Source organism: Dasypus novemcinctus, chromosome 10 (genome assembly GCF_030445035.2).
Source record: "Dasypus novemcinctus isolate mDasNov1 chromosome 10, mDasNov1.1.hap2, whole genome shotgun sequence".
NCBI classification, from domain to species: Eukaryota; Metazoa; Chordata; class Mammalia; order Cingulata; family Dasypodidae; genus Dasypus; species Dasypus novemcinctus.
In genome coordinates, this window is record NC_080682.1 from 76,222,405 (window position 1) to 76,249,291 (window position 26,887).

Below are 26,887 nucleotides of genomic sequence, written 5' to 3' on the forward strand. Positions count from 1 at the left end.
TCCCCTACAGCTTCAGAATAGGCTACCTCCCCAGCCCAGACAATCTGCAATTTAAAAAATAACATAGAATGTTTATCTTGTTAACCAGATTGTAAGCTTCTGAAGAAAGAGACCATCTATTATTATTCCTTATCAGGAGACAACAGGATAGAAAGTAATGGTTCTCTAATTTTAGTGTGGGTCAGAATCACCTGCAAGTCTTGTTAAAACAGATCTCTGAACTCCATCCCAAGTTTCAGATTCAGTAGGTCTGGGGCAGGTGGGTGGCTGGAGAGTTTACATTTCTAACAAATGTCTAGGTGGATGCTGCTGTCCTGGAACATACTTTGAGAACCCCTTGTGTGGAAATAAACAGTTCTATACCCTGCTGGACCTGGGTTTTGATCTAGTTTCTGTGTCTCCCTGGCTGTGTGACCTAGGGCAAGTTCCTTAGCCTCTCTGGGCCACCGTTTCCTAGGGACATGGTAATACTGACATTGCAGAGTCACAGGGGAACACAGCTGGCACACAGTGGGGGCTAAATAAATGCCTGTTAATGGATTGCCAGGTGGTACAGCACCTGTTGAATACCTGTTGGCTGAGCCAAGTTATTTCCCCAATCAAGAGAATCAGAAATGTCCCCATGCCTCCCCCCGGAAAGCTGGTCTCTGTGCCGTCAAAGGAATTTGATTTCTCCGGCTCCAATGGAAAAGGTGATGCTTCTCTCCACACTGGGTTCTTCTTAATAAAACTTCTCTAGGCTCTGTCCTTTGCTAGGGCCCCAGAGCAACCATGATTTAAATAATTATAGTCTCATGGGTACACTGTGATCCAAAAAGCTTAAAATGGGATTTATCCACCAGTTTGAATTGTTAATATATACCTTTTAGCTAAAAATAGATTTGGGCTCTAAATGGGATGAGGAGGGATGGGCTTCAGCCGTGCTCCTCAGAGCAGGGTTAGGTGGCAGCGTGCGCCTCTGTCTCAGTGCCTCCCTGTCTCTCCTACTGCCCCTTGCCTCTCCTCCCTCCATCTCTTCGGGTCTCCTGAGAGAAGTCTTTCTTTGACCAGAGAGAAGGGTCTCCTCTCCCCAGAATCACAGCCACAGGCGTGTCCGCACTTACCTCCATTTATGCATCAAGTCGTTTTCCTAGTGCACAAGGAAGTCAGTGAAATACATTACGTACAAGTGCACAGAGACCAGTCAAATCCAAACGAGAGCAGCGCTGTGGGCTTGCTCTGCACCACGCTTCCAGACAAGGCCTCTCCCAGCGCACCTGCCCCCTTCCCTCTGGATCGGTCTTCCTCTTTTATAGTGGAGGCTCAGGGAGGCTGACTTGCCCAAGGTCGCACAGCGGGTCAGTGAGAGAGCCAGGATCTGACTCCCTCAGCGCAGAGTTGGGGTCCTGGCAGCCTCTGCTCAGGAACGGGAGCTGAGGTCCCACTGGGGCGGTGGGGGCAGGTGCCTGTGAGGCACTTTCTGCGGCAGCACCGCACCTCCCCTAGCCTTGGCCCAGCCCTGGCCGAGCCCTGCCAGCCCAGACGGCGGAGGCCACGCTGTGCCCACCAGCAGCCCCTGTCGGGGGCAGGCTGTGCCAGATGGAGCCGTCCCCTTTGAGCCCTGGTGGAGATCCTGTTGCAGTGGGGCCTCAGGGGGCAGGGTGAGGGTGGTCAGGGGGGTGGGCTGGGGGTCCTGCGTCACAGGGCCACGCTGCGAGCCACCACCCTGTGCAGCTCACGCCGAACTCCTCTCCTCTGTCACTAATGGCAGAAGTCATTTCTGTGCCGGCCTCACCCGTGGGGCGAGTCCCGCGCTCAGCAGGGCCCCTTCTCACTCTGAGTCCCAGCCCCCTGAGTGACCCCAGTCTCACGACTGGGTCTTTCCTTTGTTTTTTCACCTGCAAAAAAGACAAAACGCATAGATGAGTGGGTTTCCCCTAAAGTCAAACGGACTCGCCCACACTCCCTCCTCAGGAGCCACAGTCCCAGAGGCAGAGAAACACTTGGTGCCCCCAGGATCCCTGTGGGAGTGGCTTTGAAGCCAGGCCGTGGGTCCTTGGCTCCCCCCAGCTCTGAGTCTGTTTTCTCTGACAATAGGGGTTCCTGGGAGGATAAAACCGGTAAAGTGTGGGGCGTGTACTGAGCACTCCACCGATGGCAGTGAAACCAAAGGAAAAGCTCCTCCTCCCTGACTCCCTGACCCCCACCCAACCTGCCCAGGAAGAGGGCAGGTCTGGGGCATGACCAGCAGCTGAGGACGAGAACAGCGAGGCTCCTTGAGACCCTCTGGTGGGTGTGCAAGCTGAAGGGAAGGGCTGAAATGCTCTGGGGAGCGAGGGCCATGCTTTCAAAAAGGAGAGAGAGAGAGGTATGTGAGAGAACACACAGGGGACAGGACCATGGGGCAAAGAGGAGAAAAGGGGAATTCTTACTAGTATCTGTTGTCAGGGGCAAATTGAGTCTTTTCCACTTCCCCATGAAGCCTCCATTTTTATCAACGCACCAGAGAGGTGGATCTTTCTGGGGATGCAACGAGGGCCCTCAAGTGAGCTCGGAGCACTTGGTCACGCCCAGGAGGCTCCTCTGGGCTATGCTGCTGCGGTGAGTGTGATCTCCAACCAAAACCAAAGTGGACAGGAGTGAGAACTTTAATTTCCATTTCAAGCGCCATCCTGCCAGGCTGGTGGAAAATGGTAACCTCGAGCTTTCGTGTAGTTCCTTCCCCACTTGCCCTGCTGTGTCAAGGTCCAGGAGACTTGTGGGGGCAAGAGACTGGAGAGGACCCCTCTTGCTCCCGTGTCGTCCACCCACGCAGGTTATGGGTGAGGGTCCCCTGCCTTGTCAGCCTGGCAGCCCCGGGGTGGACTTCCTGATGCACTGCACACAGGCTTGGCCTTTCTGGGTTCTGGCTGCTGTTCCCCACCCTACCGCAGAGCAGGCAGGGGGCCCCAGGCTCCCTTTCTCTAGAGCAGGGGTTCTTAACCTTTTTTATTCCACGGATCTTTTTGCCAGTCTGGTGAAAACCACAGACCCCTTACTAAATCCACACTACACTTTGTATTATTTAACAATATATCACACCCGCACCAACACGTCCCCACAAGAATACTGTTTTTTTTCATTCCAATTCAAGCTCACGGACCCCCTGAAATCTTTCCACACGAACCCCTGTTAAGAACCCCTGCTCTAGGATGTCTCCTCTTCCTTCTTCCCTTCTCCTGACTGTGGCTCAGGTTGGAGATAAGAGGGAAATCTCTTCTTCCTCATGTTCCAGCCAAGACATTTTGGCTAGCCTCAATCCTCTCTCTTTTACCAATTCCACAGTCTTCTAAGACCCCCTGCGGAAACTCCAGCTGTCTGCTTTCCACCTGGCCGCAGGCTCACCCTCGTCCTCCTGAAGGTGGGATGGGAGGGAAGAGAGACATCTCTCCATGTTGCCCCACTAAATTTTCTGTACTTGCTACACAGTATTCCACAATGGATAACATCATTTTTGTTTGGTTTGTTTGTTTTTACCCAGTCCGGCCCTATTGATCAGGGTATCTGAAAAGGTTAATTTCTTGAAGTATCGCCCCACTCCATTATATCACCATTGTCACTGTGACGAGCTCCTCTGCCATTGGCACACCTGGCTCAGCTGGATAGAGACAGGGGCTAAGTCCTGAACATTAGAGCTGGAAGGGACTATTTGAAGCTCTGCTCCAACACCTTCTGCACAGGGAGGGAAGGGGCACATCCTGAGGCCTCACCCACCAGCAGGTAGGTGAGAGTGGAAACCCAGGTCCCTGAAATCCAGCCCAGACTTTCCATCCTGCCAGGAAGAAGGCAGTGAATGCTGTAAAGGGGGATCCCCTGCTCTGAGCAAGCTCCTACGCCTGCCCTCCTTCCAGAGCCCTGCCTCAGAAGCAGGACAGCATTGCTGGGGGGAGGCGGGTGGCATCAGAGTCTCAATGCCTCCCCAGGGACACGTGTAGCTCTTGTTGGAAAGACAAATGCTTTCTCTCCGTATATGAGCTCCATGTGAATGTGCTGCACATCCTTCCATGTCAGGATGTAAAGCCCTACTTGATTCTCTGTACTTGCTTCACAGTATTCCACAATATGGAGAGTTTCTGTTGGTTTTCTTTTTAACCAGCTCCCAAGTGACAGTCATTTGGGTGACAGTCATTTGGATTGTTTCCAAGATTGCAACCCATGCTGCTGTGGAAGTCCTTTTGTGCCTCCTGGGGCACCTGACTCCACGCCCACATGGTGGGCAGGGTAGCTTGTGGCATTAGGTCCAGGGAAAGGTGGAACTTGCCCACAGTATGGCAGGTGAAGGCCCTGAGACTCCAGGCCTAGCACTCACTGAGTCCTAGGTGATCTCCCTTTTCTCTTTTTCTTTTTTTTAAAATTTCTCCCCCCCCCCCCCCACCACCAATTGTCTGTTCTCTGTGTCCATTCACTGTGTGTTCTTCTGTGACCACTTCTATCCTTATCAGTGCACCGGGAATCTGTGTTTCTTTTTGTTGCGTCATCTTGCTGTGTCAGCTCTCTGTTTGTGCAGCACCATTTTTGGGCAGGCTGCACTTTCTTTCACGCTGGGCGGCTCTCCTTATGGGGCATACTCCTTATGCGTGGGGCTCCCCTACGTGGGGGACACCCCTGTGTGGCAGAGCACTCCTTCCACACATCAGCACTGCACATGGGCCAGCTCCACATGGGTCAAGGAGGCCCGGGGTTTGAACCGCAGACCTCCCATGTGGTAGACGGACGCCCTAACCACTGGGCCAAGTCTGCTTCCCAGGTGATCTCCCTTAAGAGTTCGCTCTGCTTGGGTCCAGCTTGGGCCGCCTGGGCTTTTTGTTAGTTTGTTTCAAATAGCCTAGAAGAGGCAAGTGTGTGAGCTGTGCCAGGCCCTGTGGGGCCTAGGAGGGAGAGGCCTTCAAATAGTCCTCCTTGACTGAGGAGCTCCCACGTGGGGGCTCTCAGGGAAAAAGGAGCCTGCACCATCTCCCTGGCTTACAAAACACATTCACACCCACGATCTCAACCTCATCTTCGGGGGTCAGTATTATTACTTTCTTCATATAGAAATGAGGAAACTGCAGCATGGAATGGAGACTTATGCAAAATCACACACCAGGAGTAGTGAATAATAAAAATGCACTATTTATTATGAATAATAAACTTCATGTATTATTATCACCACTGAAAAGAAAAATTGCATTGCTGGAAGTGTGAAAACTGAAATTGTAACTACAAAAATAACAACATTGTGAAAGTTTGGAAAAAACTAAAAGAACAATTCTTGCATATTATCTCATCTCTCTGAACCTCTCATTTTTAAAGAAAGGGGATGATGATAACAACAATAACCACAACAATGATAACTAATACTGAGTTCCACCTTAACTCAACAGCCATTTCCAAGTCTGAGCTACCCCTGCAATTTTGCATTCAAACATACATATTGAATACGGATGTAATCATAACACCCAATCTTATTTGCTGCTTTTTCACCTGACATTATCTCACAAGCTTTTTTCCAACTGGCTATGTGGACTCAACTATCAGCACTGCAGAGGCTGCATTCACCCAGGTCAATTAATTTCTGTCCCTGGTGCTGGAAATTGACTGCCACTATTTTGGCTGATGCTGCAGAAAACAGCTTGAGAGAGATTCCTTAAACCCAAACTTGTCTGAGACCTTGACACCCTGAGCTCCTGCCCTCCCCAGGCTGTGCACCCAACCTCATCACCCTCTGCCCTGGTGCCTGGTTCTGCCTTGCCTCTCCCAGGGCCTGGGATAGCTGAGTCCTTGCCCTGACAGCCTTCTGGAAGGTCTGACTTGCTCACAACAAGCTGGTAGGGAAAAAGACTAAAGAGATCTTCCCTTGGTGGCACCCTGACCCTTCCTAAGAACACGCGCGTTTATGCTCCATGCCCCTAACTTAGAAAATTTTTCTTAAATTCCATTTCCTCTTCTTTCTCCAAAGGACATATACTTTTTTTTTGGAGGGGGGGGGGGGGGGACATGGACTCCGTGAGACTCTCCAGAAGGTGTAGGGATTGCTGTCTTTACAATTTCTCCAGGTGCTTGCACCTCTTAAACCAATCCAGAATCAGGGTAAGGGATACAGTTTAAGATGACATCCTCTTTTAGGACCCCTCGCTGCCTTGGATTATTCCCTCGCCATATATTTCAATTCTGAAAGCGCCTCTTTTTCAGCCTGGGGTCCAGCCCATTCTGCCCGCTGGCCTGAGGGTTGCTGTAAGGTGGTAATGCATTAGACATAGGCAAGGGAGATGGGGTGGGACTGGGATCTAAGGGTTCGAGTTCTGCTTCCCCACTTGCTCGCTTTGTGACCTTAGCTCAGTCTTGGAACCTCCCTGAGCCTCAGTTTCCTCTTCAGAAAAATGTGAGAAATTAAAACCTGCACTTAGCAAGGGTGTGGGGAGGTCCGATAGTGAAAGCACCTTATGAGCACCTCCACCTGCCTGGCCTGGAACCACTTTTTTTTTTTTAATAAACTTTTTATTTTGCAATAATTGTACATTTACAGAAAATTTGCAAGGACCGTGCAGAGGGTTCCCATACACACCTCACACAGTTTTACCTAATGTTAACATCTCACGTCACCACGACACTTTGGTCAAAACTAATAAACATTAATGCATTACTATTCACTGAATTCAACACATTATTTCACCAGCTTTCCCACTAACGCCCTTTACCAGGGACCACTTTTGAAAATATTCCGAGCCCTCACCAAGGCAACGCCCTTCACCGCATTTCTTTGTGGAGTGGAGAGGGGTCTTGCGCCACTCTGTTCCCACCAGGAGACTCCGAGCTCACTACGTCCACCCGCGTCAGGCCCAGTCCTCACACCCGCGACCCCGATCCTGCCCTGTCCGAGCCCACACGCACCCTCCTTCTTCTGCGCCCCCCATCCTCCCAACCAGAAGGCAGCGTGCCCTCCCACCCACCCAGCCTGGCCTCCTCCCTCCCCCAGTGCACGCGCTGAGCCGGCACTCACACAGCCCCCGCCTTCCATCTGGGGGCGCGGGCCGCCACTGCTGGGATCGGGCCGGCGTGGCCCGGCCCGACGAGCTCCCCGCAGCCCCCGGGTCCCCGCAGGTGGCGGAGCAGGGCGGGATAGTGGGAGAGCCGGCGGGCAGACGGGGCGGGGCCCGCGGGGGGGGCGGCGGGGGCCCGACTGCCGGGTCGGGCCGCGCAGCAGCCAGGGCCAGAGGCGCGGGAGGCGCACGGAGCCCGCTGGAGCCTGCGCCCGCGCCCGCGCCGCCATGCCCTTGGCCTTCTGCGGCAGCGAGAACCACTCGGCCGCCTACCGGGTGGACCAGGGCGTCCTCAACAACGGCTGCTTCGTGGACGCCCTGAACGTGGTGCCGCACGTCTTCCTGCTCTTCATCACCTTCCCCATCCTCTTCATCGGTGAGCGCGCCCGGGAGCAGCGGAGCGGAGGGCAGGAGAGAGGCGGGGATGGAGGAGGCGGCGGCGCCGTGCGCTGCACCGCACAGCATCCCCTTCCGGCCCCGCTACCGCCGCTCGCTTCCCTCCCGGGGTCCCCGGTTCTGTACTCTGCCCCCCGGCCCCGCCACTCGCACGCCCGCTCATCCCCTCACTTGCCTGGCGGCCCCCATCTCCACCGTCTCCCGAGGTGCCCCCGAACCCGCGCCGAACACGGCGGACGTCCCTGAACCCCAAGTTTCGCCACTGCAGGGCCGGAGTTGGGATGGGAACGGGCAAAGCAGAGGTCCCCGCACGCGCTGGGAAGGTCGGGAAGCGGGTCGCGCCGCGCCGCGGTGGCTCGGCTGAGTGAGCCGTGGTCACCCCTCCCCCAAGGCACCGTCCTTGCGGTCGCAGCCGGGCCGAGGGGGGAGGGCATCCTGCGCCTCAGAGGCCGGCACGAAGGCCCCGCGAACCCCTGCGCCTTCCCGGGCTGAGCCAGACGACGGCCATTCTGTCCAGCGACAGTGCTGGGACCCGCACGTTCGGGGCGAGGGGAGGTGGGAGCGGGGGACTTGGATCCCCTTCCGCTGCTACCCGAATCGGGCGCGACTCGGGGGCGCGCAACTTGTGGGCTGCGTACCCGAGCACCCCGACTCGCGGGCGCCGGGACCCTGGCGGCTCCCACCGCGCAGACCCGAAACCATCTGCAAAGTTGGGCGCCGCTGCCAGGACAACCGTGCGCGCCTCTGGACTCGGCTCCCCTTCGCCGCGCGTCAAGATCTCAAATTCCCCGAGCCCGCGGGCTCTGTCAAATCACAGGGTGTCCCCGGCTTCCCCAAAAGGTGTTGGTTTATTTTAAGAAAAAAAAACTTAAAATCATAGAGAGTATTTGGGAGGAAAGGGAAGATGGTCACAAAATTAAATTTAAATGAGGAGGCTGCTGCAGAAAAAAATGGTTGCTAGCTCTTGACAAAGGCAAACACCTAGACAGAAATAGGAAGGAAGCATATGCAACATATATTCATACATGTATGAAAAACTGCACTAGCCTTTACACCTCTGTTCCCAGCCAGATGGTTTTCTTATCTGATGACGCGTCCCACGCGAGGCCAGTGTATAAAATGGGGTAATTGCACAGGTGGGCCTGCACGAGTGCTGGTTTCATGCTTAGACATTTAGTTCATGCTTAGACATTTAGTTCATGCTGTCCAGGCTCTGCGATCCTCGTGCACCTGTGTGCAAATGTGCATACTCCCCATCCCCCACTGAGCACCCAAGGCAGGTGGGTCCCTCCTGGGGTCGGTGCACCCTCCTCCAGGTGGGCCAGCCTCTTGGCCTCTGGCGGTCTCTCTCTGCAGGATGGGGCAGTCAGAGCTCCAAGGTGCACATCCACCACAGCACGTGGCTCCACTTCCCCGGGCACAACCTGCGCTGGATCCTCACCTTTATGCTGCTCTTCGTCCTCGTGTGTGAGATCGCCGAGGGCATCCTGTCTGACGGGTGAGTGGCCGCTGAGGACTCAGGGCGATGGATCTGCCCCAGGGTGCTGCCTGGAGGACCCACGGAGACCTGGCTCATCTGAATTTTATGAGCCCCCTTCCTTTGCTAATTACACCAGCAGCTCCTTACCCAGCTTCTCTTGTGTGCCAAGCTCTGTGCCAGGCACTGGTGACAGGGAAACAAGTGAGAACCAGACTCTGTCTTCAGTCCAGGGCAGTGGGGGAACACAGCCCTGCATGCCAAGGCCCACTGAAATAATCCTGGGTCTGTTAGAATGCCCCCAGCTCCCGAGGAAGGTGCAAGACCTCTCCACATGCTGCTGGAGTGACCTTCGTGGGAAGGAAAAACAAAAACCAAACAAGCGAAACAACAACTTAAGCCTATCATTTACTCTTGCTTAAAACCCTTCCTTGGTTCCTGGTTGTTTGTAGATGTAGTGCCAGCTCCTCAGCCGGGCATCCGGGGTCCTCACAGGCAGCCCACCTGCCTCTAGGCTCATGCCCAAAGGCCTTCTCCCTCCACCCAGCTTTGTCTGGGCCTCACAGCACGTCCCCACACCTCTGCTACCGCGCAGGTTCTATGGTTAAATTTTATCTAATGGCAAAACTGTGTCCCCCTGAGTCAGCACATCAGAGCTGGAATTTGGGTCTTAACTCTCTTTGTATTCTGAGTGCCTATCACACAACAAAGCGCAATAAATATTTTATCGAGACCTTGAGAGAATAAAATGAAGTAATGAATCAAGTACCCTGGGAGGAGAGGAAGGAGGAATTGGTTCTGAATAAGAGGCTGGGCCGGCTCTTCTTGGATGAGGCAAGCTTCTGAGCCGAGTCTGGAAGGATGGCGAGGGTTTGGACAGGCAGAGTTGACAAGAGGGAGGGCCAGTGGTGCTGCCAGAGGAGCAAAGACACCGAGGAGAGCAGGTAGGGGTGGGGGCAGGCAGCCTGGCAGGAGAGAAAACAGGTGCAGGGGAGCGATGGAGCCCCAGGCTCAGGCATCAGGGTAGGGGCACCTCGAGGAGGGCTCCGAATGCCAGGCTGCGTGTTTGGGTTGGAGCTGGTCAGCAGTTCAGGGGATTGGCGCAGAAGAGAGAAGCAATCGGTATGACACTTTCAAAACCTGTGCCGGGGATGGCCAGGCAGGTTGGAGGCAGGGAGAGGCCAGAGGTAGAAACAGCCCCAACTCCTGCAGCCAGTGGGCAGGGGCATGATGTAGGGTGCCCCCACCCCCCTTCCCTTGTGTTCCTGCATCCCCACTTCAGCAGTAACCTCTCTGATAACGGCTTGCCTTGATTATCAGAGTCCCCCAGACCAGCAAGAAGGCCAGAGGGCACACTGCCGCCTAATGAACAGGTGACAAGTCCACCTCCCTTTCCCCTACCCTGCTCACCCCCAAAACCCCTTCCAAAGCAGCACAAGTGCTAGAGAGGGGAAAGGTGCCATGCAGGCCCTCAAACGTAACATGTGAACCCGGTGGGAACGAGCCAGAGAGGAAAACAGCCTGCATCTCTCATCACTGCTGCGCTGCCGTACCAGCTGCGGGACCTTGGACACACCTTGTGCCTCTCCAGGCCTCGCTTTCTTACTGTGAAACGGCATCATCACCCCTGCCTCTCCCGTTCTGGGGGCCGGGGAGGGTAAAATGGGGGCCGAGGCGCAGGGTAGAGTGGCAGAGCCTGGGCGGAGGTCACACTCGTGATGGCATCATCCCAGAACTGGGGGAACTGGAATGAATAAGGGCAGGGAGCCCCTCCTGTGTGGGGCAGCACCTGGACCCCAGACCTCTCCAGCTGGGTGCAAACGCTGTCTCCTTCCCGGGAGCAGGCGGGTCCTGCCCTTGGCTTTCCGCCTGACCTTTGCTGACTCCCATCCTTGCAGGCAGACATCGGGGAGGGGCAGGGAAAGGGGGCAGACAGGAGGAGACCTCACTGCCCCTGCCCTTTGGCTCCCCTAGCCCACCCTCGCCTACGTTTCCAGGCCTGCCTGGAAGCCAGGGCAGGGAGGGTGTGGGGGGGGGCGGCGAGTGGGGCCTGAAGGCAATGATTTTCAAACTCCAGTTCTGCTTGGGGTGGGCCTCATTTAGTGACTAAGGCTTCTTCAACCTGGAGGGTTTCCTGTCTTCCTTTGAGTGTTATTTCCCTGTGTGTTGCTCTGAATTCAGAACAACCGAAGCATTATAGCAACTAATGCAATAGAGATAGGAGGCAGACTTTTAAAAATTATATAATGAGACTGCGTTCCCAGATGACCATATTTTTTGAGATACTCAGGATAAAGCCTGTAGATAAAACTTTTGCCTAATTTCTTTCAGATTCAGTATACATGATTCCTTCAGGCAGCCAAAATCTATTTTATGAAGTCATGCCATGAAATATTTATTCCAATTATAGTTAATTCTCATCTTATTTCATCTTATAAAATGTTTACCACTTCATTTGTAATAAATCTTTAAATGCGAGGCAGGGGGAGTTTTGGTCTAGAACCTTGCTGTCTACTGCTAGAGCCGTTAGCCACATGTCTCCATTAGGAGATGTTATGTAAGTGTAAGGCATGCTGGATTTTGAAGACTTAGTATTAAAAAAAGGAATATAAAATGACTCAATAATTGTGTAATATTGATTACATATTAAAATAGTATTTGGCTATATTAGCATAAATAAAATACACCAAAATTTTTAAAAACGTTTACACTTCTACTTCCTATTGCAACAAATAATTTATTTAAACTTATAACATTTTAACTGTCAACTTTAAAAATGTTTGACAGAAGATAGGGATTTTCAAAATTCTTTCAAGGAGTACAGAAGCAAGAATTTGGAGGACACTGGCCTGGGTGCTGGCTGTTCCATGGCCCTCACCAGTCATGCACTGCTCTCTGGCCAACTATCCCTGGCCCTGGACCTCTACTGTCAGCTTGAAGATCTTTTGCTGAGAGTAACAGAAGAGGCACTAATCAAGGCTTAAAGAATATTGACACTTCCAGTGTCACTTAAGATATCTGGAGGTCACCTGTTCTAGGGTTGGTGGCTCAGTGATGTTATCAGGCGCCCAGCGTCTTCCCACCTTCCTACACCACATCCTCTGTGGTCAGCCTTATCTTCCCGCATGGTGGTAAGATGCTGCCCAGCTCTGGTGTCGCTCAGGAAGGGGCCAGGGCAAAGGGGGCAGGTTCCTCACGTGCCTCTTTCTTGTGAGGGAGCTTGTCCTCTGCAGACTTTCCTTCCCATCTCCTAGGCCAGAAGTGGATTGCTTGGTTGTGTAGACCAATCACAGCCCGTTCCGTGGGAACAAGTACATTGCTGCTGGAGCAAGTTGTGGTTCTCTTAGCAAGGAAGGAAGGGAGAATGCTACTTGGTGAACAGCCCACACTGGCTCTACACCTATTTCCCTGTCCTGCCAGACCACATGGAGTCCCAACATGACTCTCCTCGTGTCCCTTTTCCTGATCTGTTGAACTGCTCATCCTCCAAAGTCCAGACTGTTGCCACCTCCTCTGTGAAGCTTACCCTGGTTGCCCAGCCCCTGCTTTGTGCTCCTTCAGCCATCTGTCTATCAGAGGAACCACTTTCCTAGACTCTCTGGTCAGACCATTAGCTCTGGGTATGGGTGACCCCTCCTGACCATCAGCTTCTCAAGGGCAGGGACCCTTAGCCCTCTGGATGGAAGGAACATCGTAAGCAAGGGTAGCAGAGGGGCAAGAGATTATAGGAGGCCTTCTGGAAATGGAGAGGGTTCTGACATTGCTGCAGCAGGAAGAGCAGGCTGGACAGTGCTGGAAAAGTGGCTTGAGGCCACAGCACTTGGTCCTTTGGTACCAGGCTGAGAAGCGTGGGTTTTGCTGTCTGCAAGAGGAAGCCAACTCAGTGAGCCTCCTTTCCATCTTGGGGAAGCCTGAGGTCTGGGAAAGAGCACCGATTCCTACCGGCCTTTCCACCAGGCCAGAGGCCTCTCACCCCAGACGCACCCCAGAGTTAAAGCAGGGAAGGGGGTGGCCCATACTGGCTGCCCCAATCCCCCTTCCCAAGGGGGGTAACAAAAGCAATGACCTTGGGCATGCTATTTGACCTTTCTAAGCTTTAGTTTTCTCAGCCTTAAATGGGGAGACTAAGAATACCTATTTCATGTGGTTTTATGAAGATGAAATGAGTTAATACGCAAGTGCTTAGAACAGTGCTCAATAAATGTGGACTATCTTTAGTGTTATTTCACCCCCTGGGGAGGGCTGCCAGTGCTGACTTATGCTCTTTGTGTTAAATGCTGTACAATCCCCTCTACTGCCCAAGAGACCCCCAGGGACAGAGGGCCCCAGAGAGAAGGCCATACATTCCAAAGCCACCATCGCAACCCTGCCTGGACTCCCAGGCCCCTTAGTTCATGGGCAAGTTTTGGGTATGTGCTGTGAGCAGATCTGCCAGCACTTTGAGTGGAGCTGTGGGCATGATGTGGAGGACCTACTATGTGCTGAGAGCCCTAAGCATGAGTCATGGGGCTGCTTTCCTGGAGTACTCAGCACCCCCACAACCTGGCTGTCTTTCTCTCGTCCCCATCTCAGGGTGACCGAATCCCGCCACCTCCACCTGTACATGCCAGCTGGGATGGCGTTCATGGCCGCTGTCACCTCCGTGGTCTACTATCACAACATCGAGACCTCCAATTTCCCCAAGCTGCTGATCGGTAGGGGAGGTGTCGGGGGAGGTAGGGGTGGAGGGATGGGGACCTTCACTCATTCCTTCAGATAATGTTTACAGCATCTGCTTTGTGCCAGGCACCATTCTGGGTGCTAGAGATTCAGAAGTAAAGAAGAATAAGCCCCTGCTTTCACGGAGCTTAGGATCTGGTGGAGGAGACAGATGAACAAAGATAATAGATGATAGATAGATGGATGGATGGATGGATGAATGGATGGATAGACAGACAGATGATGGTAGATGATAGATGAGTGGATGATAGGTTGATAGATGATACATGGATGGATGGATAGATAGAAAGAATAAGTAGTAATGACACTTTGAAAAAATAAAGCTGGGTAAGGGGTAAGGAATGGTGTCGATGTTGCTATTTATATAGGATAGTTGGAGAAGGTCCCTGATAACAGTGAGTGTGCAAATATCTGGGGGAGAGTGTTTCATGCAAGGGAAACAGCTAATGCAAACTTGGCAAGGAGACTAGTGTGGCTAAAGCTGAGTAAGTGTTGGGGAGAGTGGTGGGAAATGAACCGGGGGCCAGGCGGGAAGGGAGGAAGAGTCCTAGGCTTGGGGCCTGAGCGCTTGGGCAAAGGGTGATCCTAATAACTCATATGACAGAGGCTGTGGAAGGAGCAGGACCGTGGGAGGTGGGGAAAAATCAAGTTTTCAGTTTGGGGGATGTTGAGTTTGAAATGTCACCAAGATGTCAAGTGGGCAGTGGGATAAACAAGTCAGACATTCAGGAAAAAGGTGTGGACTAGAGCTGGACATTCAGCAGCTGTTGGCTCACAAGTGCATCAAAAGCTTGAGACTGGAGGGAAGAGAGAGGCCCCAGCAACAGAGCCTGCGCTCGCCAACATTTAGAAAGTATGGAGGTGGCGGGGGAGAAACTGGCAAAGGAGACTCAGAAGGCGTGGTCACTCTGACGCTGTGGCTGGGGGCCCAGGCAGAAGTGATGGCAATAACTATATTGTTTGCCTGGCTCTGTGCTAAGCTACTTACAGGGGTGTTCTCATGAAATCTCACAGGGCTGGTAGTGCTGATACCACCCCTAATTTACAGGTGTGGACACTGAAACTGAGAGCGGTCAAGTTTTGCATGTATTACCTCATTTAATGCTCACACCAGCCCAGGGAGGTAGATACCATTATTTCCTTTTGCAGAGCAGAACGCTGAGGCTCAGAGGTTGAGTAACTCACAGGAACTACCCCGCTAGTCGAGGGGCAGAGCCAGGTTGAGATCCCAGGGAGACTGCGTGTCTGGGGGTCTTACATCCATCTGATCCACAGACTGTGGTGCTTGGGGCCAAAAGTAGAAACCTGCAGGTCTGCCCCTGTGTTTGGGCTCTGTCTGCAGGTCTAAGCTCAGGGGTGTGCATCTGGCCCTCGGACTGTGCCATTAAGTCAGAATTGTAAGAGTCACGGCATGGAAGTGACATCCAGAGTCTGTAACACTCTGTGCTAAGCCAGCGGCACCGCGGTGGCGCGAGGGCACGGAGGGTATTTCCCACGTGCATCGGTGCTCTACCTGCCCAAGTGAGGTGAGGCCAGGCCGCGTCAGGACTACCCACGTGATACCCTGCCCCATGTGAGTGTGGTGAAGGGATGCGGGAGAGCAGCCGAGAGAGGGAAATATTACATAAAGGCTTCTGAGAGCCGCCTGGCCCAGTTTCGGAAGCAGCTCCTCATCTGTGCTGGCTGGGGTGGGGGCCCCTCGTTAACCACCAGGGCCTGGCTGACTGCAGCCCTGGAGATATCCTGTCTGGGTATCTGGCAAGTTCATTTTCTTGTTTCCGTTAAGTACACAATGTTCTCTCCTTAAAGCATGAATTACTGCACACGGATGGACTAGGCCTATCCCAAGAAATAAGGACTAACTCTGCCCAGTCCCCTTTGTTGGAATTTTGTCTCACCCCTGTGAGGAGGCACCACAGGGCCAGAAATTCTAGAACAGGAAAATGTTGGGGGAGGCACCCCATGAGCCACAGTGGGGTTTGGGGAGAACAGCTGGCCCTCTGAGAGGCTGTTGTCTAATTAGGGAGTCCCACAGAAAGGTGAGCCACGATATGGCTTATGTTGTCCTATGAAAGAATCAGGATCCTGGGGCCCCAGGTGAGGTCAAGGAAAGGTTCCGTCCAAAAATCCTGTTGAGCTTAGAACTGAAGTGTGGATAAGAAGTAACTGGGAGAAGATAGTGAGGAGTGACTTAGGCAGAGGGAGCAGCATGTACAAAGGCCCTGCGGCAGGAGGAGCAGCACACATTAGAACATCTAGAAGGACAACAGAGTAGCTGGAGTGCAGGTAGCAGAAGGCAGCTGGGCTGAAGCTGTTGAAAGGTTTTAAACGTGGTCACACTTATTGCTCTGTGGAGGCAAGGTTGAAGGAGGGCAAAGGGGGAGGTAGCGTAAACCAGCGAGAAGCCTCTGAAGGTGGTCCAAAGAGAAATGACCACCAGCCTAGACTCAGGTGGTGCTATTGGGATAGAAAGAAGGGGGTGGATCCAAGACATTTAGGTGGTAAAATGGACAGAAATTGGTAACGAATGCTTTGTGTGCAGAGGGAGAGGTGGGGGGGAGGGGGTAATGAGGATTCAAAGCATAGAACTCGCCTGCAGCCCCTGAGTTGTACCACTTTATTTCCTTTTTCTCTCTTCTCTAAATCAAGCATATATATATATATGATAGAAGGTAGATAGATAGATAGATGCATCCATACATAGACAGAATCCACTGATAGCTTTTGATGTTTACCTACCCTGAGACTGAGCTCTGGAGAGAATAAAAATATTAACAGCTCATGTCCACAAAACATCTACTATGTGTCAGTTTCACTGCGCTAAATGCTATTCATTGCTCACAACAACCTTTGAGATGGTACTGTTAGTATCCCCATTTTATGGATGAGGAAACTGAGGCCTAAATAGGTTAAATGACTTGCCCAAGATTGCCCAACTGTTAAGTCACAGAAGCAGGATCTGGCTGCAGGTCCCAGCTCTAACCACTATATTGCACTTCCTCACAGGGCTGTGACTCTCCCTTTGTCTTTATCACCCATTCCCCCAGGCTCCGTAAAGAGCCTCATCACACTGTCGTGGGCTAGTAGTCTTGTGGGCTCTGGATTGAAAGGCTGGAGATCTGGGCCCTTGCACTCTCTGTCATTCACTCGCTGCAAGAATGAACAGTTCATCTCCCTCTGGGTCTCTCTTTTTCATCTGTAAAATGATAGCGCTGGATCGAATGGCCTTTAACATCTTCCATACTTGAAAATTCCTTGAGGAAGTCATTATAGCATGGAGCTTATGTGCATGTTCTCTAGCATTAGGCTTGCCCAGGCTGTGAGACTTTGAATCAGTTACTTAATCTTTCTGAGCTTTGATTACTTTGTCTGTCAAGGTAGGGGTGACTACAGAACTTCCTTCATAAGGTTATTATAAAGAATAAGGAAAAAAGGAAATAATGTATTCAAAGGACATACTTGGCACAGTGCCTGTAACTTAAACTCAAAAATTAACTTTCCTATTCTTCTTATTTATTATTTGGGGAAGTTTGGCTGACCAGCTTGGCTTTTAGGATTAGTGATGTTTCTGAAAATGCCTCTCAAGAATGTTTTATTTTTGTTTATTATTTTAGGAGGTACTGGGGGTTGAACCTGGGCCCTCGTACATGGGAAGCAGGTGCTCAACCACTTGAGCTACATCTGCTCCTGCACGAATTTTTCCCCTTATTTTATTTTCTTATTTTAGCAAATTTTTATTGTCTTTTTTTAAAAAGATACATAGATCACATAAAATCTTACATTAAGAAATATAAGAGGTTCCAATATACCCCACTCCCCGCCCCCACCCCCACTCCTCCCACATAAACAATCTCTTTCATCAGTGTGGCACATTCATTGCATTTGGTGAATACATTTTGGAGCACTGCCGCACCGCATGGATTACAATTTACATTGTAGTTTACACTCTCCCCCAGTCCATTCAGTGGCTTATGGCAAGATATATAATATCCTGCATCTGTCCATGCAATATCATCCAGGACAACTCCAAGTCCTGAAAATGCCCCCATATCGTATCTCTTCTTCCCTCTCCCTGCCCTCAGCAACTCCTGTGGCCACTGTCTCCACATCAATGATACAATTTCTTTCATTGCCAGAGTCACAACAGTTCTATTACTAGTAGAATACCAGCAAGTCCACTCCAGTCCATATTTTATTCCTCCATCCTGTGGACACTGCACATCTATATCGAGAGGGGGCTTAGATCCCACATGACTGATGGATGTGATTCTCCTGCTTGCAGCTGTAGACTGTCTGGGTTCCCTGGTGTGGTGGTTGATCATCCTCCCCTCCCTGTTAGCTGACCTGGGTATGAAGGTTTTAATGTAGGTACATCGTCTCAGAGTTACCTGCTCAGATGTAGTCACACAGGCACATCCGCTTACTCAGAAATTGCCCACTCACACCCGGAGCACTAGGATGTGTGTGCACGCGCGCCCCCCTCTCTGACACACGTGCGCACGGCTGAGCGCGCGCGGCCTCACGCCCTGCTTTCTCCTCGGCAGCGCTGCTGGTCTACTGGACCCTGGCCTTCATAACCAAGACCATCAAGTTCGTCAAGTTCCACGACCACGCCATCGGCTTCTCGCAGCTGCGCTTCTGCCTCACGGGGCTGCTGGTGCTTCTCTACGGGATGCTGCTCCTCGTGGAGGTCAACGTCATCAGAGTGAGGGTAAGCGGGCGCGCGCTCGGGCCCCGCCCAGGGCAGCGGGCGCGCACGCGCGGTGGGCGGTCTGTCGGTGCCGCGTCCCGTGCCAAGGCCTGGCCGAGCCACCTGGCGTCACCCCTCCCGCGGGGAGCGGAGGGCGGGGACGAGGTGACAGGAGGAGGCTCCCCGCCGGCTGCCCAGGCTCCCAGGCGGCAGGAGGGGCGGCACGTGCTGGCTGAGTTGAAGCCTTCTGAGTTTAATCCCTTAGGGGAAAGAAAACGCTCCAGGCACCCATTTCCCCAGTTGTGCTTTTTAGGGGGGAGGGAATGGGGGGGAGCCTGTTTTAATTTATTCATATAGTCACATGTGCACCTAAAAGAGTAAGCGTGACTGTCTACGTCTTTCGTTTCGTTATCCTTTTTGCTTCCCCTTCCTTCTGTGCTCCCCATCTCAGTCACCCGTTTCCATGCCCCACTCCCACTTCCCCAGGGAACTTAGATGATCAACCCGGGATGTCTCTTTCTATATTCCAAAATATATTCATTCAGGTTGTTTTTTCAATACAGATAAATAAATATACTGAGCTTTCCCCCTCAAGGTTTGTTTTATAAAAACGAGGTCACGTTAAACACAGTTTTCTGCATCTTGCTCATCTCACCCAACAAATACCTCTTAGGTCTTCCTCATCTGATATGGTTCTAACTCAGTCTTCTTCCTGGCTGCGTAGCATCCCATCATAGGGATGCGCCCTACTTTATTCAGCCACTACCCTCTCTGTGGGCATTCACTTTTTGCCAAGTTTTTCGCAAATAATGCTCTATTAAACGTACTTATATCTTTATGTGTCACTGTTCTTATTTCCATGGGAGAGAGTCTAAGGTGTGGACCGAAGGGTCACCATATTTTTTAATTTTAATCAGTGTTCCAGATTGCCCTTCCAGAAAGGCCATGTGCTACTAGCAATGAATGAGAGAGCCTTTTCCCTACCTTCCAGCCACAGTGGTGATTATAGCTCTTTTTAATTTTGGCCGGTCTGATGAGTGTACACGCTAGGCTATTTTGCATCTCTCTATCTCCCCTGCTCTTAGTTGGTGGCTCACAAGGCACAAAGCCCTTTCACATCCCCTGTCTCTACTGGCAAACCTGTGATGCCAGGGCCACCCTCTTTTTAGATGAGGAAACATTTTACATGAGACTTTTCCAAAGTCACCTTGCTAGTAAGTGGAAGAGGCAAGATTGGAACCCAGGTCTGCATGACGCAAGGTCTCGTGACCCCTACATGAAACCTGGTGGCGTCCTCAGACTGGGGGAGACGACTGGCTATGGGAGATCCTGCTCTTCCCCAACCCAGCTGAAGGGGCAGCCAGAGGGTTCAGGGGAGACATCCATGAACAGGCACAAAGGCAGAAGCCCTGGCATGGGTGGCAAACAGGGGTTGGGGGATCCTTTCCTTGGTCTTAACTGTTACAGTTCAGGGTGGGCTGTCACAAGCCCAGATCCTTGGCAGGAGGGACCACTCATCACTAGTGGTCCATCTGCCCCACAGAGGTACATCTTCTTCAAGACACCGAGGGAAGTGAAGCCCCCCGAGGACCTGCAGGACCTGGGGGTGCGCTTCCTGCAGCCCTTCGTGAACTTGCTGTCCAAGGGCACCTACTGGTGGATGAACGCCTTCATCAAGACCGCCCACAAGAAGCCCATTGACCTCCGCGCCATCGGGAGGCTTCCCTTCGCCATGAGGGCCCTCACCAATTACCGGCGGCTCTGCAAGGCCTTTGACACCCAGGCGGTCAGTGGGGGCGTGGCCAGCCCATCCATTCTCTACCCTCCAGCTTAGAGTCACAGACAAGGACCTCAGAAGGCATCAGGTCAAAGCCCTGGTGGAGCAGGTTGGGAAACTGAGGCCCAAGGAGGGGAAGGGCTTACCCAAAGTCACACAGTGAACCAGGGAAGTTACACTGGAATAGCCATGGCAGGTTAGGTTATCTGGTCCAACACCCTCATTTTCCAGATGAGGATGTGATCTGCCCAGAATTGGTTCACAGCTGGTAGTTGACGGAGCCAGTCACCAGACTCACAGTCCAGGGCTCTTTCCTCTGCCTCTGCCCTTGCACTGAGGGAGACATAGAGGCTGATGTGGTGGCACGTGGTAATGAGTGAGTGTGCCACTTGTGCCATGTGCCACTGCCTCTCATCAAAGCGCTGTGTTCTGCACGTAGCCTCTGACCAGCTGTGTGGCCTTGATCAATCATAGCCCCCTCTAGCCTCAGTTTCCCATCTGGATGTGTTGCCATTGGTAGAGCCACCTGACCGTGCACTTAGTGATTCTATGGTTTCTTTCTGGAGTTTGCCTGTTTGCAGCAGATGTAGCCACGGGGTTTCTGCAGGCAGTGGGAGGCTGGTTCCTGCCGTGAACGGACCCTCAACCACTCTGACCTGGCTATGGGTCTGTCTTGGCAGCGGAAGGATGCACAGAGCACGCAGGGTGCCCGGGCCATCTGGCAGGCACTCTGCCATGCCTTCGGGAGACGTCTCGTCCTTAGCAGCACTTTCCGCATCTTGGCCGACTTGCTGGGCTTCGCTGGGCCGCTGTGCATCTTCGGCATCGTGGACCACCTTGGGAAGGAGAACCGGGTCTTCCAGCCCAAGGTAGGCTGCTCCAGGGAGAGGGCAGGGCACCCTCTGGAGAAGTTTTACTCATGCGTGAGTGTGCAAGAGCCAGTGTGTGTGAGTCATGACCACACAGGGGTGGCTTCTCACACAAAGCTCTTGGCAATATCCCTCTCCAAAGGATGCTCTGCATCTGGTCAAAAGAAATGCCAGAAGACGAGCTTGTATCCTAATTGATTTTATGGTGCCCTCTTCTTTTCACCACACCATTACCACCACTAATGCCTCTTCTGGTTGTTTAGTGATTCAAAAAACTGAAAGTAATGCATTTGTTTACCCAGTTTCTAATAGATTTTGTGATTTGTTGAATTTGTTGGCTTTTTTTTTTTTTCGTCAACTTAATAGACTCTAAATGACTTTTCAGGGATTCTGTCTTCTTTAGCTCTGTATATCTATAGCACTCTTATCAGTTAGGACTAGGGTTGGCTGCAATGACAAAAAATCCAAAGTAACAGTGACTTGACCATAAATATTGATGTCTATTTCACATAAATAAATCTCAAAGGTAAGCAGTACAGGGCTAGTATGATGGTGGCGACATGCTCTATTTTGTTTCTCTATCATCTTTAGCATGGAGCTTTTCACCTCTTGATCCAAAATGGCTGCTTGAGCTCCAGCAATGAAGTCAACATTTTCAGCCAGCAAGGAAGGTGGAAGGGATGCCCACATCCCATTGGCTAAAATTTAATCATATGACCACACTCAGGGGCAAAGGAGGCTGGGAAATGTAATCTTACTCTAGGCAATCATATGCACAATTAATAATCAGAGGTTCTGTACTAAGGAAGATAATGGAGAAGCATATTAGAAAACAACTGGAATTCTCTGCCTTAGCCTCTCTCCTGGCTCTTCATACAGAGTAGAGGATCAAGAACCGTGTGTTGATTGGGCTTCAGGTAGAATGAGTGAAGTTAATGTGTGTTGAGTGAAATTGACATGGGATGACATGGTTGAGTTGATCAGCACAAAGCTCTGGGATGGAAACCATAAGGTGAGCCCTAAAGATCCTATGGCTAATTGGAGTAGTTTCCAGGGGTATGGACAGGGAGCTGGTATTTGTCCCGGGGAACTTTACTTCTAGAAAAGGAATCTGGCCTCTGGTTTTTGTGGAGGCAGGCACTGCTCACATGAAGCAACTTGAGATTTCAGTGCTGGTGCTCAGAGAACAGGGGGACGTAAGGGTCCCTGGAGCTCTCGGAGCCTTAAAACTTGAATTTTCGACTCGCTAAAAAGGCAGGAGCCGCAGGCTGTCTGAATCCTTCGGGGGTAGTTGAAGCAGGAGTAGAGAGGTCAGGACACCTGGCAGCAGCCCTAGCACGCCGCTAACGTGTGAGTCACTTGCCTCTCTGCACTTCAGTGCTCAGGGCTCTGCAGAGGCGTCTTAGGGGCTGCTGCTGGTGGGGAGGCGACGGGAAACCACAGAGGTAGGGCTTTGTCTCCTCTGATCCCAAACTACTCCCAAAGCTGTTTCCAGTTTTATTAAAATTTCTTTTTTTAAAAAAAGGGCTCATGGTTTAAAAACATTTGAAATCCATTAGACTAGATGATATCCAATGGCCTTTACAACTCGAAAGATTCTATAACTGAAATTTGTTGAACAAAAGAGGGTTTCTTTTCTCCTGCTTGTGGCCATAGCATCCCCTCTGGGGGGTGGGGGGTGGGGGAGCTGTCTTTATTTTTTTGGTTGTTCCTTTGCTGCCACTTGGGTTTAGACAGTCACTTAATGGAAAGCAGTTCACCCCTAATAAGACTCAGAGCTTTATTTTCCCAGCGAGGACTTCATTATAACCTCTTAACCGCAAACAGGCAGTCCCAAAATGATGCAGAGAATTAGCAATAAGGGATCTTAATAATTGATGGCACCCTCTTGTGTAATGTTATTCATCTCACGAGCTCTAAACTCACATTCAGCAGTTAATCCTCAGGAGGTTTTTATTAATTTTTTCTGGGCATCTAATTAATCATCTGCATGTTTTGGTCAAGAATATGAGACACTCTAAATCTATTTGTCTGATTTATTCAGTAAACATTTATTGAACCTTGCTGTGTGCCAGGCCTGAGTTAGCATACAGAGGCAATGGTTATGACAAAGATTACCAAACAGTAATGACTACTTACTGACTGCTTAATACAAACCCGGCTTGTTCAAGAGTCATCTATGTATTATCTCATTTAATCCCTAAAACAATGCTTTGGGGTAAGTTGTGTTTTGTTGTTGTTGTTTTCAAAGCAGCTTTATTGAGTTATTTACAGAGCATACAACTTATGAGGTAGGTATTCTTATCCCCATTTTACAGATGAGGAATTTGAGGCTCAGAGTGGTTATATAACTTTCCCCAGGGTCTCTCAGGTAGTTAGTGACAGTCAGGATTTGAACCCAAGTATCTTTCAATAGTGAATTGCTAAGTTGACTATTGTTATTATCGAGCTATAACCTCTGGGTCCAAGGTTTGTGAATGCAATGGGAGAGAGAGAAATGTAAATAAAATATTTATATATAGTATGTTCAATACTACTATTTGGAGATATATACGAGAAACTTCAAAAAGAGGGAGTGGCTAATTCAGTGAATGGTCATGGGAGGATTCAGAGAAGAGGGGATGTTTGAATGGGGCCCTGATAGATGAGTAGGAGTTGGCCAGGCTGGGATGGGCAGATGTTTTGTATCTATTTATTTGAGCCTTTGAACTTTATGTGGCCCAAAAAGAGAGAGTAGAGGACTGCTTTTCTTGTCCACACAGTGTCACCTTCAGCTTTACTCTGCCACAGGAGACCTCAGAATACCTTACATTGACAATATCAGCAACAAGGAGCCAGTTAATATTACAGAGAAGTGACACAGGCCCGAAACCTTATCATCTTGTCCAAACCGCCCTCTTCTTACCACATTTCCTAGGACTTCAGTGGAACTCTCCTGAGGATACAGCTCTGGCAGGATTTGTCAAAGAGGTGTTGAGAACAGCACTTAGAATTTTAGCTCATCTGAATCTTCACTTTGTCACCTTTTTTTCCGTTTATTTATATAAAAGCCCTAGGATTTATTGCCCTCTTATTAGAATGCTCTTGTCCTAGTTACTTATCAGCGCATAAATCCCTGAGCCAGATGGCCCTGCCTCAGTGGCAGAGAACCTTATCAGATTTAATATTTGTTCCCTGCAGCCCAAATACCATCAGCAAATTAGCAAATTACAGGCATAGAAACAAGTGTTGAAAGAGAATAGAGGCTCCCGGGGCAGCAGCAAAGAACCCTCAATCACGTGGTGGCCTGGGATACGGCTTAGTTCACATCTGGGCTTCTGAGCTCAGGAAGTGGGGGAAGGGGTCATTTACTGAGGTCGTTTGGCTCATCCTCCTGCCTCCCGACCCAAGAGATGGCCACTGCTCTGGGCACGAACCCCCAGGGAAGGAAGCTGCCTGGAGACAGGGCGCAGCGTTTAGGAACCTGCCAGTGAGGATGGTGCTGCATTCTGCGCAGCCGGGCACCCCTTGTCTACGTCCCGCTCAGTGGCTGGCCTGTCCTCTCTTCCCTTCCCGGGACACTCGCGCTTGGCATCCGCAACGGCAGACATTCTTCATTTCTTCTTTAATTACTGGACATGCCTGGGCCTGCCAGATCTCTGATGCCCCTGTCCCTGGCACTGCCCTGGGTGGGCCTGGCCCCTGACGTGACCGGGCTCCTGCCAACCCCCCCGCAGGCCCCACCCCCACCCGCGATCTGCCACCTGCCGCGGATGCCCCAGATCTGGCCTGGAGGGAAGAGAGTCGGATTCACACGCAACTGCTGGGGTCTGAAACCTGCCACCGCTGCTCTAGGCTGGCAGCTGAGCCAGAGAAATTAAAAACCGAATGGGTTTGCTCTAAGGGCTAAAGATGCCAACGGCCTCTAAACCTCCCTGAGAAAACGTGTGTTTGTGTTTGTTCCTAAATGGACTCTCCTGGGAACCACTTGGAATCTATGTGTCTGCCCTTGTGTCTGTCCCTGGGCATCTCAGTGTGTCTTTTTCTGCATATGTCTGTGTCCCTATTTGGGTGGCTATATGTGTGGCTGTCCCTGTGGATGACTCTGTGCACTTAAATGCATTTACATTTCTGTGGCTTTGAGATGCGATTGTGTGTGCTGGTCTCTTCATGACAAGGTCCATGCAACTGCGATAGCCTGGGACACCCCCTTCACTTCACTAACTCTTCCTCGGCCCTCAAGACACAGCTCAAATGTCACCTCCTCTGGGAAGCCCTCCCTGCTTGAATAGATGCCCCTCCTCTGTGCTCCCATAGCAACCTGGGCTCCTCCAGCAAGGCTCATCTCATCTCTTTCCCCTTACTCAACCCTGAGCCCCCTAAAACCAGAAGTTCATTGTCCAACCTCTGTGTGCCAGCCCCCATCCCATGCCACGTGCCCAGGAGGTAGAGAGGAAAGGATTCTTCAGTGAATTATGCAGACATTGCTGTGTATTGCATGCTTATGCATGCTACGTGTTTTTTTTTTTTTTTTTTTTTTATTTATTTATTTATTTAATTTCCCCCCCTCCCCTGGTTGTCTGTTCTTGGTGTCTATTTGCTGCGTCTTGTTTCTTTGTCCGCTTCTGTTGTCGTCATCGGCACGGGAAGTGTGGGCGGCGCCATTCCTCGGCAGGCTGCTCTTTCATTTCACGCTGGGCGGCTTTTCCTCACGGGCGCACTCCTTGCGCGTGGGGCTCCCCCACGCGGGGGACACCCTTGCGTGGCACTGCACTCCTTGCGTGCATCAGCACTGCACATGGCCAGTTCCACACGGGTCAAGGAGGCCCGGGGTTTGAACCGCGGACCTCCCATATGGTAGACGGACGCCCTAACCACTGGGCCAAAGTCCGTTTCCCGCTACGTGTTTTTATCTGCATTGTTTCTTTGAATTCTCACAAGAGCCATCTGAAGTAGAGACTCTTAATACTCTCTGTTTAGATAGGTTGAGAAGCTTATCTAAGGACACAACAGCTCATATGTGATGAGTTAGGATTTGAACTTAGATGTGGACCTCAAAGCACAGGCTCTTAAACACCATGTCAAATGATCATGGATAGATGAGTGGGTTTGTTGGTCTGTGGGTGGTCAAAGATAGCTATTGGGGGCTACAGGCCTCCCAGGCCTGGGCTTGTGGGCAGCTCACCTTTTGGGCCCTGCCAGAGATATGAAGCCCAAATGATTCCCTCTCCCATAAGCTCCCAAGAACAGGGGAGAGTAGCTTTTCTAACCACACCTCTGGCCAGACAGAGGCAACAGGGGTCAGAGCTGTAGAGCCAAGGAGTCCCACATCTGTAACTAACTCTGCATGCCATTCACCTATCACTTATATTCTGCAGGCCTCAGTTGCCAAATAGGGAAATGTGTAATATCTATCACAAGTAGATAGGGTGTGATGATCGTATGCTTTTATTCAATAAATATTTATTGAGCATCTCCTGTTCCACAGACACTGGGGAAACCCCTGGAAACAAACAATTCCTTCCTTCTGAGAGCTCATGAAAATGCAAGACTAGGGCAACCCATCTTCTAAAGCGTTTACCTCTGCCAGGTGTCAAGGTCTAAGCCCTCGGCCTAGTCTCTCCTGCCCTGGGGCCCTCAGGGTGCTGGGCGATCACCAGCCCACATGCCCATTCCTGGTTGCCAGGGCCCTCTCCTCCTTGCTGAGCTTCACTCCAGGGTAGTCTGATACCCACTTCTTAATCACAGCTTACCTATCCCAGGTTCCATCCTTTCTAAGCTGTCTCACTGAAGAGAGATCCAGTAGTGACCCAATGACTCCTACCTGCAGGGCGATTTTCATGTTAACAGGTCGTAAAATTCTTGATCCAAAGAAGTAGAGTATCTGACCCTAAGGCATGTGGGGTGGGTGGCGAGTGTCAAGACACATAAAGAGACTTCGTT

At 51.3% G+C, this 26,887-nt stretch overlaps 1 protein-coding gene across 6 annotated transcripts in view; it reads left to right on the forward strand.

The window, feature by feature from the left end:
* The first annotated feature begins 7,161 nt into the window (after positions 1 to 7,161).
* ABCC8 (ATP binding cassette subfamily C member 8) overlaps positions 7,162 to 26,887 on the forward strand; it is a 75,602-nt gene continuing 55,876 nt past the window's right edge. For 4 of the 6 annotated variants that reach the window (XM_058305673.2, XM_071218159.1, XM_058305674.2 and 1 more), the window contains exons 1-6: positions 7,162 to 7,413; positions 8,790 to 8,931; positions 13,483 to 13,604; positions 18,174 to 18,340; positions 19,863 to 20,105; positions 20,777 to 20,965. In XM_058305673.2, coding sequence (XP_058161656.1) covers positions 7,266 to 7,413; positions 8,790 to 8,931; positions 13,483 to 13,604; positions 18,174 to 18,340; positions 19,863 to 20,105; positions 20,777 to 20,965 — 1,011 coding nt within the window. In that variant the 5' untranslated portion in view covers positions 7,162 to 7,265. The remainder of the gene's footprint in view (positions 7,414 to 8,789; positions 8,932 to 13,482; positions 13,605 to 18,173; positions 18,341 to 19,862; positions 20,106 to 20,776; positions 20,966 to 26,887) is intronic. The other 2 variants (XM_071218160.1, XM_071218162.1) reach the window with 1 other exon arrangement.